This window comes from Mastomys coucha, unplaced genomic scaffold (assembly GCF_008632895.1).
Source record: "Mastomys coucha isolate ucsf_1 unplaced genomic scaffold, UCSF_Mcou_1 pScaffold22, whole genome shotgun sequence".
NCBI lineage: Eukaryota > Metazoa > Chordata > Mammalia > Rodentia > Muridae > Mastomys > Mastomys coucha.
The window spans coordinates 30896030-30913946 of NW_022196905.1; the positions used below are offsets into that span (position 1 = coordinate 30896030).

At 46.7% G+C, this 17917-nt stretch overlaps 1 protein-coding gene across 6 annotated transcripts in view; it reads right to left on the reverse strand.

The window, feature by feature from the left end:
* Positions 1-1260: 1260 nt before the first annotated feature.
* Positions 1261-17917, reverse strand: part of Tbc1d14 (TBC1 domain family member 14) — a 90910-nt gene continuing 74253 nt past the window's right edge. For all 6 annotated transcript variants that reach the window (XM_031341856.1, XM_031341853.1, XM_031341855.1 and 3 more), the window contains 5 exons: positions 14350-14421; positions 13577-13705; positions 10960-11069; positions 3714-3972; positions 1261-1924 (listed from right to left, as the gene is read on the reverse strand). In XM_031341856.1, the coding sequence (XP_031197716.1) occupies positions 1856-1924; positions 3714-3972; positions 10960-11069; positions 13577-13705; positions 14350-14421 (639 nt within the window). In that variant the 3' untranslated portion in view covers positions 1261-1855. The remainder of the gene's footprint in view (positions 1925-3713; positions 3973-10959; positions 11070-13576; positions 13706-14349; positions 14422-17917) is intronic.

Consider the following 17917-nt stretch of genomic DNA (forward strand, 5'->3'; position numbering starts at 1 on the left):
TTTGGACTAGAGATGCAGTCAGTGCTCGGCTGGCATGGAATCTTGTTGGAGAACTTCATGCATGCCCACAGATTTATGTCAAACAAGAAAAGGTAAGGGCTGGATTGTGAACACACAGAGAATTGCACAATGGCATTCACAACAAGGTGCCCAAGTCCCCTTGTCACAACACTTTCTGTATGACTTAAGGAATGTCTTTATGTACAGTAAGAAAATATATACATCTTGAGAGAACAGATGCCCATGTTGTGGGAGAAAACTCAGTACACATCTGCAAGGAAGGACAGCAGACAGGGCTGGGTAGTGCGTGTCTCATGGCCAGCTGGCCTGGCTACATTCAGTATCTGATGTCAGGAATGGCTGGGTCTGGAGGCCACTGGATGGCTGTGAAGACATCCTCCTCCAAGAGGTCAGACATCAGCCTCTCACGCTAAGGCAGAGAGCTCCATGGAGGGTGCTCTGTGGCCTCCCTGGAGAAGCCACAGACTACAAATGAGACTCCAAGAGAAAAGTGGGAGCATGGAGTGAATAGCATGAATATGGCAGCCTGTGGGTACACTAGACGATCACCAACAGGCACAGCAGATGAAGGGAACCCACGCAAACACAGTGCCATGAGGCTGACCCAAGCCTCCCTGCCCCATGCTACAGTCAATCAAGGGCTCCCCCTCAGCTATCAGAAACACAGCAACGGAAAGGGTGAGTTCTAGGGGTGGGAGGTACAGCTGTGGAGGGCTGTGGACTACAGACCACACCGGCATTTGCTGGAAAATATGTTCTCGACCCTGGCCTACCTGCACCCTCAGGAACCAGAATGCCAGTGGATATCAGGAGGTAACCAGTTTCCACAGCTAGTGGACTGTCCTACTCTATGTAGAAACTGTTCATTTCTGTAAATTTGGATAATCAAGTTTCTCATACAAAGTTCTCAAGTCAAGGAGAAGCTAGAGTAACAACCATCTCATCCGCTGAGCTGAGAGAAATCAGCGGCAGTGGGGAAGGGTTCAGGACACTGAGAATGTGGAAGACTGCCTTACTCTTCGGTCCTTACACCACTGTGTGAAGCTCACTTTTTAAAGCCAGATGGGGACAGGAGAGAATCACTGGCACTTAGAAGGGATCTTGCTACTCAAGTGACAAAGGCAAAAAGGGACATTCAGTTAAAGCAAAGAAACCATCTCCTACACAATGGTGTTTTCAGAGGCTACCATGCCCAGCCTCCCCAGAAGCAAGCAGGTAAGAGAAGAGCAAACTCTGCAGTCTCATCCTTCCTATCTCTTTATGGGGCTTCCTTGATTCAACCACTGTGGCTCCCAAGATGCAATGGGTGCTACTTTTCAGAATAGAGTCCTAATATGAACTCTCAACCTTCTCAGTATTATGTGTCAAGGCAATCAGGTCAATGTCAGCACAAAAGTCAGGTGCATTTTCAGGAGCCTATGAGCATTCCCCAGTAACTACCCTACAAGGCCTTCTTCCTTACCCTGTCCTTCGTAGGAGATTTAAAACACACCTTTCGTCTCTGGAAAAAAAGGAAGAAAGAAAGAAAGAAAAGAAAAGAAAAAAAGGAAGAAAGAAAAAAGAAATAGGAGGAAAGAAAGAAAGAAAAAAGAAAGAAGGAAAGAAGAAAAGAGAAAAAGAGAATGCAGTGGCTAGCCATGACCAATGCCAGTGCATGGGTCTACTGAGCTGCTTAAGGCTAAACCTGGATGTAATTCTGTTTTGTTGTAAGGCCAACTCCAGCATTGGAAATCCAACATGGAAAGAGCCCCTGTTCTTGCCAGGCTTCAGTCTGAAAGCACACAGGTGCCACGTTGAGCCCTGCTTAACAGCAGGTGGGAGTTCCCCCTGAGCCTCAGTGTCTGAGGGATGATGGGCTTCCTTTCTCCATTTCCCGGCTGTCTTTCTGCAGTGCAGACAGCACCTGGAATCACAGAGAAGACAACTCTTGTTAGACCTGAGACTCTCATAGAAAAGCAGCAGCCATCTCACAGCACACCCCAACTCCAACATGCCTGCCTGCTTGCTAGCCCCCAGGCACAGCACTGAGTGAGCACAGCACTGAGGCCCAGGCTCCCCCCAGGCCTCCAACAAAACCTTGTCCATGTTGCACATGTAGCTGTTCCCTCACTGGGAAGTTGGCCAGTGGTGTGACAGTCTTGAAGCAACTGTGCCCCCCTTCTGCTCCCCCAGCTCTTGGTTAATACCTTTCCAAAGCATCCCACTGTACTGCTGCCGAACAGTAGCAGTGACAGCCACAGGTTCCATTGCTGCACACCCACTGTGTGCCAAGCAGAGCCTCTGTGAGGCAGGGCTGTGATCTCTTTCAACTCAGCATCTCATCTACACAGTCAGGAAGGTGAGTGCCCGAGAGGGCCCTGAACTGCTGTCAAATACACCGGAAGGTGTCCAGTTCCAGAGCCCTGGGAATTCCAACAGCACAGGACTTACCTTGCAGCCCAAGTGATGGGGAGTGAGGCAGAAACCTTACTAAGTGAGGTTCAAGAAAAATTGGACAGAAGAAGCAATAGCAGACAAAAGCACCCTTTCCCTTCAAAAGAACACGACTGCCAACCTAGCCTACATAGTATCTTGTTGTGAAAAGCCTGCACTACCATACACTCAACAGAGTTGAAAAGAATGTGCATGGCCCTGTGAGAATTTCATGAGCTACATGAACACAGCAGCGCTCACCAGTCAGATTATCTGCTGTAACTACCCACTAATAAGACAGTGTCTCATGGCAAATAGCCCATGCCCTAGTTCTAACCTAAGAACTGTCACAAGAAACAAAACCAGGACTGACTCCTTCCTTCGTGGGGTGAGGCATGAGCCCTGCTATCTCTGGAAACACCGTGGAAGACCGGCAGTTGTGGCTGTGTGAGCAGGTAGTCAGGGAAGGGCAGACCCACTTTCCCATCTGGATCCACAAAATCAGTATAAGCCATAGGCTGGAAGATTCCAAAACCCCTCCCCCAGGCATCCACACAACTTTCAAACTGACACTATCTTCAGACTCTGTTACCACCATCTTAAATTCTCAGCTTAGCTTCAGAGCCAGGACCCCATGTTTCTGTTCAAAGAAAGGCTCTCCTCTGTCCCTGGATCGCTGATGACAGCACAGTCAACCCTGTCCCACATGAGCAGGACTGTGTACACCTTTTTAATTGCTTTGCTGAACTATAATTCATAGGCAATTCACTCACATAAAGCATGCAAGTCAGTGGTTTTCCAGATTTTCAAAGGTATGTGCAAACCTCATCAAAAGTCAACTTCAAAGCATTTTCATCTCCTTAAGAAATGCCTTGGGCTGTTGAGACAGCTCAGAGGGTAAAAGCACTTGCCATCAAACCTGAAGGCAAGAGTTCAGTCCTGGGACTCACACAGTGGAAGGAGAGAACCAATTCCCACAAGCAGTCTGCTGACACATACACTCTCGTGGGGTGCATGCACTGCTCCCCCCTCATATGGTCATATACACAGAAAATAATAAAGGGAAAAACTTAGGGAGGAGAGGAGCATGCTGACAAGAGTCCTGCAGACTAGAAGTGCTGACATTCAGAGTGGAGGCAGTCTTCCTACTCAGTCCTCCAGCTGTCAGAGACCCAGCCAGGCTCCAGGCTGCACACCTCCAGGCTGCGCACCTCCAGCCTGAGCACTGTTTTGAGCAGCACAGTGCCTCAGTCTCATGGCTGTGCTACAAACTTGCTTACCTGTGCCCATTTCTTGTTCCGGCTTTGCATCTGGACTGTGGAGATAGCTGCAAACACTTCATCTGCTGGCAGGTCCTCAGGCAGCCTGGTCAGAAACTGAGCACTGTGGATGAAGTCCATCCTGGTCAGGATGTCCTCAAAAAGCTTCAGGATACCCAGAGCTGTGCGGAAGAGAAATTCCTCTCCATCTCGACAGAATACATCCCAGATGCGGCAGGCCAAGTCCAAGGGCAAGGACTTACTGTATAAGGTGAAAATCCTGGGGAGAGATGGAATTTCAGGTTTGGGATCAAATAAGGCATTGCACAATATCCTGAGTCCACATCTTTTACACACTGTGGAGGACACTGGCCTGAATTCACTCAGAATGCCAATTTACATTTTACACAAAACAGCACTTCAGCATCCATGTGTTATCAAATGTGAATACAGCTACTGGATAACTCCTACTTGTGGCAGATGTCCATCAATCACCTATTATGTGCTTGCTGTGACAGGTGCTGCATACTGGGTATAGAAAGACACACCACACTTAGTAGAGCTTGGAGTCAGCTAGGAAATAAGAACAGTGAGGAAAGTACCATTTTCTTAGTAGGTGTCAGCAAAGTAACAAGGTATCAATTTTTCTGTTGCCATTGTTTGGCTTTTGAGAAAGAATCAAGTTACACAGCAGACCAGGCTGGACTAGAATTCACTATTCTCCTGTTACAACCTGAGTGATGAGATTACAGGTGTATGCCAGTATGCCTGGCTTTTTCAATAAATCTCACCATAAATTACTAAAAACTGACCTTATACTTTAATAATGCAAACTATCAGATGAAAGGTATTCTCTTAAAAATATGACAATTGGGAGCTGTTAAGATGACTCTGGGGTGAAGGGAGGGCCGACGTTTAATGCCCAGCACCAGGTGCAGTGACATGACAGTGACAATCTCAGATGGCAAAGACAGGCAGATCCCCAGGGCTTACTGGCCAGCTTAGGCAGTCTACTTGATGAACTCCAGGTGGATGTGAAACCCTGTCTCTAAAAACAAGTTGAGTGGCTTCTGAGGAATGACCCCTGGAGCTGACCTCTGGCCCACACACTGTATGCACTCAAATACAAGTGGTAATTACAATCCAAAGTGCCCGATAACTGTGCTAGAGTAACAGCTGTGTCCTGGAGTCACGCACTTCTAACCTGGACCATGCCTGTGTCATCAGGTGGATCTAGAACACGCACTTTGTTTGGTAGTACACATGTGTAAGCCCTGTCCTTAGGAGACCGAGACAGAAGGATGGTAAGTCCAGACCAGTCTGAGTTATAAAGCAGCACTCGGTATAAAAAACAACTGACAATCAGAATGCACACCTCCCACACACAGGTTCCAGTCCACACATGGGAACCATGTCTCCTGTCTCCTTAAAGACTAATAGGGCCAACAAGAGCAACAAAAATGATTCCCCGACAGTCCCAAATCCATGGAGTAAACTTGATTCTTTTTCTCATGTAGCATAAAAATACTAAACTATATTTGCATGTGGATCTTCACCAGCTCCTATAGGTAGGTATGGGCCAGCATTGAAGAGCAAAGCCATGTCTCCCTGAGGACGGGATGTGTACCCATCCTTTCTGATTCTAAACACATCAGGTCAGACAGCTTCATTTTCTCTCAAGATTTATTTTTTAATATTTTAAATTATGTGTATGTGTGGGTATATGCACATGAGTATAGGTACTTGTGGAAGCAGAGGCATTGGGTCCCTGTGGAGCTGGAGTTATAAGTGATTGTGAACCACCTGATGAGGGTGCTGGGAACCAAACTTGGGTTCTCTGGAAGAATAGAACATGCTCTTAACCACTGAGTCATCATCTCTCTAGCCCTTTAGGCCTCTTTAAAAACAAAAAAGTAGACCAGGATGGCTTCAAACTTGCCATCCTCCTGTGTCAGGTCTCAAAGTCTTAGGTGATAAATACTTTCTTGAAGCCTCCTTATGCCAGTTGCTACTCATTGGCGATGAAGATACAAAGCACTGAACAGACAACTCAGGAACAGAAGGGACAAGCAAACAGATGGGGTTTAAGGATAGAAGGGGATTGTCAGGAAGCTATGGGCTAAGCATGCACAGAGGGCCGAATGCATGCAAACATTCTACTTCCAGTTTATCAGGAAAGAACACACTGCTGAGAAGAGATACTTCCATCCACCCCAAAGAGGAAGCCGGTGGCCAGGAGAGGAGCTCCAGGGATGCTCCTTACACCTGTGGCAGAGTCATGACAAATGAACTGTGAGGATAGCATGATGACAGATCATGCCAGTGGGTAAGGAAACAGAGGAAAGGCTAGAGAAAAGGCTGTCTGGGGAAGAACAAGGGCTCAGAATGGGTAGGGCAGGATAGGCTGTTCTACAGGTGTTGGACTTTATCCTGAGTGAACTGGAAGTCTGAGGGAACAGCACGCTGACAGCTCCTGGAGAGATGCAGGCTGGGCAAATGGTCCAGACAGCTGCTGTCTTGAATTTGGGCATGGAGCAGAGAGGGAGCAGGGGAACTGGCATTATTCAGGTATGACCTGGGCAGTTGTAGGGAAGCAAAGAAGAAATCCAGGATTCAGATCACCAGCTAAGCCACCTAAAGAATGAAACTTGTTATTTTATAATCTGAGTTTGAGACATGTTATATATGATGAAAGTTGGACATTCAAGTGATACATGAACTGACTAGCAGCTCAAAGGAAAGTTCTGTGCCAGTAACATAGCTGTGCAAACAGTCTATGGAGAAAGCACCAAGCCAAGAAAAGACCACCAGGATCAGAAAATGAAGGTTATCAAACTGTTCCCAGCTTACACCACACAGAAAAGTCTCCCTGACCCCACTGTTAGCACCTACCACTTGTTCTATATGAGAGCACAATGATTCAGGCATAGAATATTGTCACCTGTGTGTGTGTGTGTGTGTGTGTGTGTGTCTTTTTTAAAAAAGTCTCTTGGTTCTACCTCTTCATCCAAGTCTCAGCAATGGTGACTTCCTTGGGAGGCTGTTTCTGACACTATGGGTCAGAAAAGGGTAGGTGAGGCTTCCTGTTTGCTTGTTGTTTTGTACAGAGGCATTTTGCTTTGTCTTGTTTTTGCTTAAATATGGACATCTATTTCCACACAACTTGTTGTCTTTGTAGGATTAAGGCATAAGCAGGGATGTGCAACTTCGGAGGCCTTCTACTGAGCTTGTAGAAGGCCTGCTCCTCCCTGTGTCTTCACAAGGTCAAAACCAAGTGTTTCCTATCAATGTTCACATTGTACCTCATGCATCCCTTCCCTATCTGCAATTCAAAGCAGCCATAGTTCTGTCAGAGACAGTATAGTGCTGGCAAGGAGGGGGATCTGTCATTATCGAGTTATTTCTCTGTGCCTTGCATACCTTCATAGATTTAGGGCTTTGCAGATTCTAGCAGACATCTCGGTAACATGCTCCTAAAAGCACCTCTGCTTAGGTGAAGGGCCATCCGTAGCCACCAAAGCATGGGCTCCCTCTCCTGCCCTTTGCTCTAGGCTGCAAGTGCTCCTAGGGCTCAGACCTTCAGTGCTCAGCAGCCCCTTCATACTCCCTTCTCCCAGCTCAGATACCTGGAGTTGGTGCCTCCATTCTCTTCTCTCTTTTATTGCCAGGAATCTGCACACGCTTAGCTAGATTTCAAACCACATACAGACTCAAGAGTCACTGAAAAGGAGCTGGGCAGAAACTTCATGGGCTAGTGGGCTACTTGGCTTAGCTACAGGCCAGGAGTTGATGCCAGATTGGCCCTGGTCCTACAGAACTGCATGGAGTGGGAGGGCTGATGTATGCACATAGTCTTTCCCTGATCTTGGGGCCCAAATTAACATCCTCTCTATGACTTAAGGCTCCATCCTGCTCCCAGTCAGTGACTATGTACAGAAGTAGGGTGGACAGTGAAGCCCCTTGACCATCCCAGGACCTCTGGTGCTCTTACACAGTGAAAAGACAGAAATCAAGAAGAAAACTTACAGATGACAGCTCTTCATTCCAAGGTGTCCTCATATATGGAACACTTTGCTAGGTCTTTTGATTAAGATTATTATTACAAAGCCAACTCAGTTCCTCAAATAACTCTGCCATTGGACACAAGAGAGAAATCTATTGGGAAGTTAAACTGCCTCTCATCAGCTCCCCCATAGCATCTGAATTCCTGATAGTTAGGACATTCAAAACTCCACAGAAAATGAAGAGGGCTGACAGTCCCTTGTTCTGCTCTTCACATCTACAGCAGAGAGGCAGACAGTCTACAGATAAACAAGGGCCCTATCAAGCTTCCTTCATAAAGCTCTGTCCTGCAGGGGTAGCAGGGGAGAAGTCTGTGCAACAGGACAAGTAGACATATGGCTTTAGGCCACTGGCACCTGAAGGGACCCTTGGAATTAGAAATGTCCTTGTCCCACCCAGGACTTGAGGGTACAGAGTGAATCATGAGGCTCCGAGAGAAACTGCAAAACATAAGACACTTTAAGAGCACGGGTGCTGGAGGAGGAAGGATAGAGGAGCAGCTGCGCAGAGGAGGAGGAGCTGACACAGTTGCTGATCCCTGAGCCCAGATACTTCTCATACATCCTATATATGCACTGTGCAGAGCACAGTGATATGAAGGCAGGCTCACTGTGGAAGTAGCTTGAGGAGGTGGCAGGACACAACAGGAGCAAGGCTCTAGAGTCACACTAAATAGCACACACACTAGAGGGTGACACTGGGTGAGAAAGATTCAGGGACAAAGCAATGAGTATTTTTTACATGGCAGCGTCCAGTGAGTAGAACTTGTCCTGACCATCAGTACCCACTGATAGCCAACATGGCTTTCTGCACATGACCAGTACACAGAGTAAGGATAACAGAAGGCACTTCCTGAACGTGGTTCAACTTTAGCACAGCATTCCCAGAGTCTTCCTGTGTGCCTAGCCCTGCATAGGGACTACACACACTGTGGGTATCCTACTTGGCCCATATTCCAGAAAGAGACAGCATCACATCAGGAACAAGGCACACACTGCAGGATCTCAGGGAAGCACAGTACTCAGAAGGCCGAAGGCCTCAACCACATCATAGCATAAAGGTCTCAGAAGCAAAACCCAGTCGAGGTTCCTTTCTTTGTGGACACCCTAGACCCACAGCCTTGCAGGCTGGGACTGGAGCAAACAAAGCTGCCCTTCAGGGCATGACTTTCAGGACACAGCAACTATCGTCAGTGAGAGTAGATGGGGATCCACAGAACAGAACATTTCGAACACTGTCCACATTGTCATGGTGGTTCTGCTTCATGGAGCCTCTGTTTCAGAGCACACAAGTTGATGTTCTACTGTCACCCTCTAGTGTCCTGTTATTGAGCATTTTGTAAGCCACAATTAAAAAGATATCTGAACCCCCAACCTAGAATCTGAGATTTCTGTGGAAAGTTTCTATAAGACCAAGTAGATATTTGGGCTTCTGGCTGTGTGGAGGGTCTGCTTCTCAAAGACGCTTGTTCTATGCTCTAAGTCAGGAAAATTCAAGGTCTCAGGGTTGAAAGTCAAATATAGATAAATTAGAAGGCAGGGAGCCACTTGGGCACTCAAAATGTTCGTAGGAGAGGGGAGAAATCATCTGTTAAACAAAGGTATCCTTTTAAAAGGGCATCCCAAACATTTATATGTAGGACCAGCAGATGGGACAGCAGAATATCCCAAATGGAAGCCAATCGAAGCCTGGTGTTTAAATTCCACAGTAACATCAGCTCCAGTGGCTTCTGCTGCAAGTGCAACCACTAAACCCTCATACATTAAGTTGAACCCAGAACAGTTTCCAAGTTAAGGCAGAGGCCACACAATGGATATCTGACATTCATTCCCAAGGATATAGGCAGGTCTGCTCTATCAAGTGGTTTGGCCTGGGCTTTGTCAGCACTTAGAATTATCTTCTAGAAGTTCTCCTGCCTTCTGAAGAAAAAATGAGGAGACACTGAAACCATCCAGCACTCTGTCCAGAGTAGCTAACAAGCTCATTTTACCTCTCTGAGTTAGTGTTGCAGTCCAGATGGGCCTTCTGGCTAAGTGACATCTCTCCCACAAAAAGCCCCCTTTCCAAGACAGAGCAGTCACCCTGAAGTGCCCTGAACAGGCAATGATCATGGTCTCTTCTGGAGTATAATTAGAGAGATTCCCTGGCCCTTGCAGACCATGGTGCAGTATGTCATCCCTGGCTGGGGCACAGGGTTCCTGAGGCATATTACTCCACCACATGACAACTGTTCCTTGCAGCACTCAGGTCTCCTGGCCTGTCACCTTGCCCTTATCACCTGGTACTCTGGAGGGTGACACAACTACATCTCTATAAAGACTTAGCTGATCTACTGCTTAAGCTCATAGTTCTTAAGCCTCCTACTTACAGTTCTCAGGAAACCTCTATTTCAACCTCCCAGAGGCCCTTCAAAATCCTCATGCTCAAAGTCAAATCTGGTCCCTCTTGTGTTTTAGATATCAGCTGCTGGCACCCTGGAAAGTCCACAACACATTCCTAAAACCTGACAATGACTCCTCTCCCTAATTTCCACCACCCCTGCTTTCCTTCACTGATCTCTCGCCCAGGGACTCCTGCCTCCCAAGCTGCATCAAGCTGGCTTAGACAACAAGCACAAACTGTCCCATGTCCTATGACACAGCTTGGCCTCTGAGATCCAGATGCTCTGGCTTCCCAAACTCTCCACCCTTATCCTTAGCCTTCTGCAATAGTCCCCAACACCATCAGCCTAGCTGCTATGCTATACCAAGGCCCCACATGTTGTTCCTCACACCTCCATGAGCCTAGATTGAGGTCCATTGCCTCCTCTCTCCCCTTCTCTCTCAGTCTCTCTAGCTGGGCAGTGTCTAAAGCTCTGAGCGCCACATGCTGCTTCTCCCTGCCACACTTACTCAAGCCCCCATATTACACAGTGGACTTCTAGTAAAAGGTCTGGCACAGACTTGCTGCCCAGAGACATTGTATTTAATGGATTGGCAATAGTGCTTTAAGAACAGATAGGTCTAAGACTGAGGGAGTCAAGAAGGCCAGTCAAGTCAAAGACTATGACAAAGAGCCTGGAGAATAAATAATAGGTGTTCAAAGCAGAGGGGAATTGGGAAGCCAGAGAAGGAAATCCAATGAGTCCTCCAAGAAGCTGGCAGTGACAACAGGAAAGTAAGCAGGGATGAGAAGCATTCTGGAAACCAGAAAAGCTGAGTCTTACCAATCGATTAGGTAGATGTCTGCAGTTAAGTTGTTTTTCTTGAAATGCGCAAACAATTTCGGCAAGTTTTCTTCAAAGAATACCTCAAATGCAGCAAAGTAAGTCAACATCTAGGAGACAATGTTAAACACACTAGTAAACTAGTCATCAGCATGATTTTCCAATCCACAAGAGTCAAGAGCTTTGCACACTTAAAATATAATAATTGTTATCCAGGTAACATGTAACTAAGTATAACTCTGCCTCTAAGCTCCCCAAGGGCAGCTCAGTTCACATCCTATCATTTCTTTAAGTTACAGGGGAAGACACTGAAACCCACAGCAGGTGCTTAACTGGACACACAGGGGCAAAATCTGTGCATGGTAGAGCTGGGACTTGAACCACGCCCTGTAATGTTACGAAAGCTGCAGGAGCATTGTGTGAGACAGCTGGGAAGGCAAGGCTGCCTGCTGCCTAGACCTGGCACATCCAGAGGGAGAGACAAGACTAGGGTCTGAGGGAAGAGCAACACAGCTCCTGCTTTAACATGCAGGCCTTGACCACCGTGAATAAACATACTACAAGAAGAAAGCAGCAACAGGTCAGGCTCATTCAAGCTTTGTAAGAAAAGAAAGCAAGCACGGCCAGGATAGAGACAGCATGAAGCAACCAACATAAAGGAAGAAGAGCTCCTGCTGGGTGGGAGTAGCCATGCCTGGGGGCGGCAGGGGGCAAGGGGCTGCTCTACAGATCATCCACCAGGGGCAGAGGCAGAGCCCAGCCCTGACTTCATATTCATTTTCATGACAGGACTACACTGTAGAATGAGTGCAGGGGGGCACAGGGCAATGTCTAGAGATGCTTGTGTGTGGAGGCCTCCACTGAACAGGAAAGCCCACTGCAGTCATCTGGCCTAAAGGTCACCAGCACTGCCCAGAGCAAAGGTTCCACTCAACAGTCCATGCTGCTTCTCCCTTTCTTCATTCCATATTCAAGACAGAAAGCTGAAATTGGCCGAAGCAGGTACCATCTGACTATATAGAGAATGGGAGTTAGAGTTAGAGTTGGGTAGGATGGTGCACACCTATAACTCTAGCCATCAGGAGGCTGAGACAGTAGGCTTCTGCATTCAAGGCCAGCTGGCTTAACAGATAAGACCTTGTTCCAAACCAAAAACAAATTAAATTGATATCCAGAACTAATGCAGACAATATAAAGTCAGTAAATTAGCAGCTAAGCTATTCAGGGGTGTGAATCTCTCCTGAAGATGTCACTCTTTTTCTCGAAGAGGAAAGTTTTCATCTGCTTGTGAAAGGAATCCCTGTAACTACTCAGGTCAGAAAACTTAAAGCACAGAAACAGTGAGAGCCAGGCCTGTGGTGCGCTCCGTATTCCACAAGTTGGGAGGCTACAGCAGGGGACCAGGAGTCTGAGGCCAGCCTAGGCTACACAGTAACACCTGGCCTCAAAATATTTAATAAAACAATGATAAAAACACTAATTCATGAAGGTCCTGTCCATAAACGATGGTGGCTATGAGATTAATTCCCTACTATTACAGAGTGACTGCGGCACTAGGTGTCCCTCACACTCCTTACACAGCAGTGTGACACAGCTGCACTGGGGGTCTGGGCACACTTACTTACCACCCCATTTCCCCTTATCCTATTTTAAACCCTTCTAATATTTACAACTATAAATAATTATGTAACAACAATCTCTCTCTACATAATGCTTTCTTCACAATTATGACTTTTCTCAGAACCAATTCTTATAAGAACTTTGTACCAAAGCCACTCTCAGCTACAGAAATGGAATACCAAATAATCTTCCTGAGGCCATAGCTGGCACTCCCCTAACAGCCAGAGTGAGCAGCAGCTTCAGAACAAGAACATCTGAGGAAGAAGTGCCCAGCTGACATGTATCATCAGATAGTTGAGGTCTGGACAGACCAGTGGTAATGACCAGGAAATCAAAGCAACGCCAACTTAGAAGCTGATGAATTAGTGAGTTTTCTCACAGAAAGAACAAGGCTTGGACCTGGAGTGAAGTCAAACCTCAGCTCTCCCACGTACCAGATATGTCTTGGACAACCCTTCTCTCCTCAGTCTGTCCCCGCATCTGGACAAAGCAGAGGACTCGGCTGTGAAGTTTGTGGGGGGCGGTGGCGGGGGCGTGTCTTAAAGGCTACCAATGGTAAAGGCCATCTGCACAGCATTCTAAAGCACTGCCCCACTGGAGTACAGGAGCATGGCCAGGAGCACACCTTTCTCCTGTGTGTGTTCCACTGTGACAGTGAGCAGCACCATACGTCAGCCCCCCGCCCTCTGCTCAATAGAGTTAAGGAGAACGCTGCTGTTGTATCTCCCTAACACAAAGAGCATGTGCTTGCACAGAAACCACCTTCCACCCTCATAAAGAGTACAGTGTTTCAGACACTCTCTCTAGGAGAATGCATTAATCTGTTCATGTGAGGGTGATGGCCCATATGTTTCCACTCTTAAATTCAAGTGTTTCCTTCATTATAAACAGCCCATTAGAAAGGGAATATGCATTTCTTGCCTTGAAAAGACAGAATGGTTAGACAGTTCTTGCTGCCTAAAGACATGATACTAGGATATACAAAGAGCATACTCACAAGCCCATGGTCCACTCGGAAAAATGCCATTTGACAAGGTTTATTCAAAAGATTAGAAAAAGCAATAAAGGCATCTGCAGTATCGAGGTTCAGGATCAACACTGCAGCTATAAAGGACATGCCCTGAACCTGAAGGAGGAGAGAAAGGTTAGGTTAACTAATGTGGCCACAAAGGTATTTATCATGAGAAACCAAACACCTTCTCACTAAAAGGTCCACACAACTACCCTTTCACCACCTAAGTAAACCCTGTCAGAGCAGACCCACCCTCCACAGAGCCATAGCTCTGGCCATTAGCCACCTGCCTCCCCTCCACCCCTTACCCCCTCCTAATGGAAAACCATAAGCCAACCCCCACCTTAGGCCTTTGGCATCCAAAATATTGCCCTCTGGTATGTGCCATGCTGGGTGTGGTACTGTGGTAACATATATGAATTTAGCAGGCTTAAGACCAAGCACACATACTCATCTGTTAAACCACAGGAGTAGTGGCAGCACACTTTAAAAAAATGGTTAATGGTAAAGCCTTTTCTATTTAATGTCAGGGGTAAATCACGTGCAGAAAGTAAACATCACCTCTAGTTAAAATGTGATGCAGGCCACAGAGCAGCTGCATCAGCCCAACTTGTCCAAGGAAACTGAATCAACTTATTTATCTCAAGACTTTTCATACTCCTCAAAAAGCACAATGACATTCAATATAAAAGATGGGCAATGTTTTGACTTTCTTTATAGACAATAACATCATAAAAAAACTGGAAAACATCACTTACATAACCCACATCCGGCCGGTAACAAGTATAAGCGCCCAAAATACTGTGCAACATGTCATGATATGGACCACCCTAAAAGGATTGACATACAAGATCAACACATGCGTAAGTAATGTTAGTCTCAGAACAGCATCTAGTAACACTGCTGCTACTTTTGCTATAGTCACCGTGCTGATCACGCACGAGGGGCTTTGCTGAGCACTATGCTGGCAGCAATAGATGCATTAATGCAATTAATAAATGAGCTAGTAACTTGTTGTTAATGGAGAAATCTGCAATTCTGTCTATGAAGCTGCTCTACAAAAGCTAAAGGATCAGCTGTGCACAGGACCCTCATGAAATGCCCTGCCTTTGGCCCCAGTTATAAAGTCAGGCTTCATTCAAGTTCAGTAGGAAAGCTGGGTGGCCAGGACTCCTCAGAGCAAGTGACAAGGCTGTTGAGACTCAGCCTTGTGCCCACAATAAGTATGGTCCATCCTGGCTTGCTTTCCTGCCTGTCACTGTTTCCTCTGCATCTTTTGAATAGCAGCTTTGGAAAGCATGTTCTAAGTCTTAGCTCCTAGTAGACGCTATTTCATTTCATGCACTTTCCAGCCCCTTCCCCACCTGCTAAGATCTCCATTTGCTCTTCTTGTAACTTGTTACAAAACTGTCAGCTTTCCCCACTTAATTGAACAAGGAGACAAGGCTAGAGCAGCCCCACACTGTTGTTAGTGTGCCAGAGACACTGTAAAGGGACTGACTGGACCCATCTGAAGCTCTTATCATGTACCACACAGCCTCAGTTAATGTAGGAATAAATATGCTTTCTGGCATATGACTGGGCAGTCACTCCACAGGTGCCTCTGGGTGGCTTACAAAGGAATGACAGGAACCAGATGATCACATTTTTTTGTTGTTTTGTTTTGTTTGGTTGGTGATGGGGTCTCCCAATAGCCAAACCCTATTAATCTTGACTCAGCCTCTTAAGTGCAGGATTTACAACTCCCAGCATAGACTATTACATTCTCTATAAAAAAAAGCTATATCAAAGAATAGAAACTTTCAAAGCACAAAGAGCCACATAAAGAAAATACAGTGAGGTGGGGGAAAGGCAACATGCAGGGCTAGGGACAATGGTGGCAGATCCATGAGCTGACCTGAGGGCTAGAGTGACTACAGAGAGGTTCTATGTGACCTGAGACTGAGGAAAACTATACTGATCTTTCCTTAGAGGATTTTCCACCTTGTCATTCCATCCCCTCATAGTGGTGCCAGCTCCTTTTCCTCAGTGCCCTCGCTTCTGCTAGAATCTCAAGTTGCCCCTACCTCCAGCCTTCACACTTACTGTTCTCTTGTCCCAAGATTCTAAAAGTCTCAGGGGCCCACTGACAGAGTAAGTCTCACTTAAAGGAAGCCTGTGAGAACAACCTACCCAGAAGGGACAAGTGCTTCCATCCATGGCCCTTCTTCTGAGCTCACCCGTTGCTCCTTGGTAAGCACCAAGGGACTGTCCACTTCAACATTTCTGAAGCATAATTCAGGGATCATGTTTCAGGAGAAGCCCCCACAGACCCCAGTAATGCAAAGCTGGGCCCTCAGCCTCTGCAGAGGCTTTATAGACTCTTAGGGCTCCATGACACTGAGGTGTGGCCCACAGCACACAGTAGGACCTTCAGGAACAGAAGCCTGTCCTGCTTTGCTGAGTCCTACTTGCTTCCTTGTCTCAAATCTCTTAAGTTTTAGCTCTGCTAATGAGAAAGGTTATGAAGCTTCTCTCAAGCAGGCAAGAGACCAGGCACCACAAGCTCGCCCTAAAGACTCCCAGGGCTCCATTTCTGGGCTGTCCCTAGTGAAAAGTCTTCAGCCTTTGGTGGACCTCACTGTCATTTAGCTTCAAATATAGTTCAAAATAATTAACTGTCAGTATAGCACTGATGACTTCCTTCTGTGCGTCAAGCACCATGAACAAAACTGTAAGGCTGTGGAGATCATCCTTAGTCACAGATGAACAGATTAAGGGACAGAGAGATTAAATGTTTTACCTAAGGCCAAACTACTAGAAAGAAGGCAACTGATTGTAATCAAACCCAATCTGTGAGGCCAAAGTCAACCCCCTTCATAAAGCAGTACTGCTTAATCCCCTTCAAGAGCAGGAGTTACAGGAATCCCCACTGAGATGGGAAGGCCCAAGTATTCTGAAATCAGAAGGCCTCCAAGGAGATGACCAGGAAGTGGGTTGCAAGGTATGGGCTGAGGCCTACGGAAGCCAGGAGGAGAAAGACAATTCTGAAGAAAACTGCCCAACTGAGTCTACACCTGCCACCAAGCCCGAGCAGTACTCCCAGAGGTTAGACACCAGGCCAAAATTCTGGACAGCTATAAAGCTATACAGACTTTTTCCCTTATCTTGACTGTAAGAATCCTGAAAACTCAATGCAACATTTCCAGATGTATTAAGATACAGTAAGTGGGCTGGAGAGATGGCTTAGCGGTTAAGAGCACTGACTGCTCTTCCAAAGGTCCTGAGTTCAAGTCCCAGCAACTACATGGTAGCTCACAACCATCCATAATGAGATCTGACACCCTCTTCTGGTGTGTCTGAAGATAGCTACAGTGTACTTACATATAATAATAAAAAAATCTTTGGGCCAGAGTGAGGGGGACCAGAGCGAGTGGGGCCGGAGCAAGCAGAGGTCCTGAGTTCAATTCCCAGCAACCACATGATGGCTTACAACCATCTGCATGCACAGCTACAGTGTACTCATATACAGAAAATAAATAAATAAATCTTTAAAAAAAATTAAAAAAGATACAGGAAGCCAAGAGAAAATAAAAGCCCCATCAGGTACCACCAGGGTCCTCATCTTACCCCCTGATTCAATCCAGAGGCACAAAGGCCAGAAGAAACAGTGAGGGAATGCAGGTAGGGAGCAAGAGACAAGGGACATGTTCACTGGCAGCTCAAGGTACCCAATGTCGTAAGCTCCTCTACACCTAGACATCAGGTCCCTGCTCTGTGGAATCCCTGAGACAACAATGCCCTGTCACTGGAACCTAAAGTCTCCTCTTGGCCGCCCCTCCCCAAGCATCCACAGTATTCAGACTAGCACTGCCCTTGAAGCTGGCTAGTCCCCGATGCCTGGCCAAGTCACACTCCATGCCTGCTTCTCAGCCACAGTCCAGAGTCCTAGAACTCTGCCCTCTACATACTCTGCTCTTTTTGAGGAGCAGTCCTCACCAATGCTGCATTCACTAAACTGAGAACCCCTCTAGGGAGGCTGCAGGGACAACTGTGTCTTCCACACTTATCCTTGCACAAGAACAGGGTCCCAATACTATTGCCCCAGTTGTACTTCTGCCTGGCCAGGAGTACTACTGCTCTCTGCCAGACAGCAGTAATTAAACCTAGTGTATGCAAACAAAACCACTCCCTTCCTCCTGGATATCACCTCTGATTCTCCACCCCTCAAAAGACAGTGCCTCTCTTGTGCTGTCAAGGCTGTCCAGCCCAACATTCATCCCAAGCCTACCTAAAGTCAATGTTCTGAGCCTGTTCATTCTGCAGCCGCTTAACCAACTCATTCCA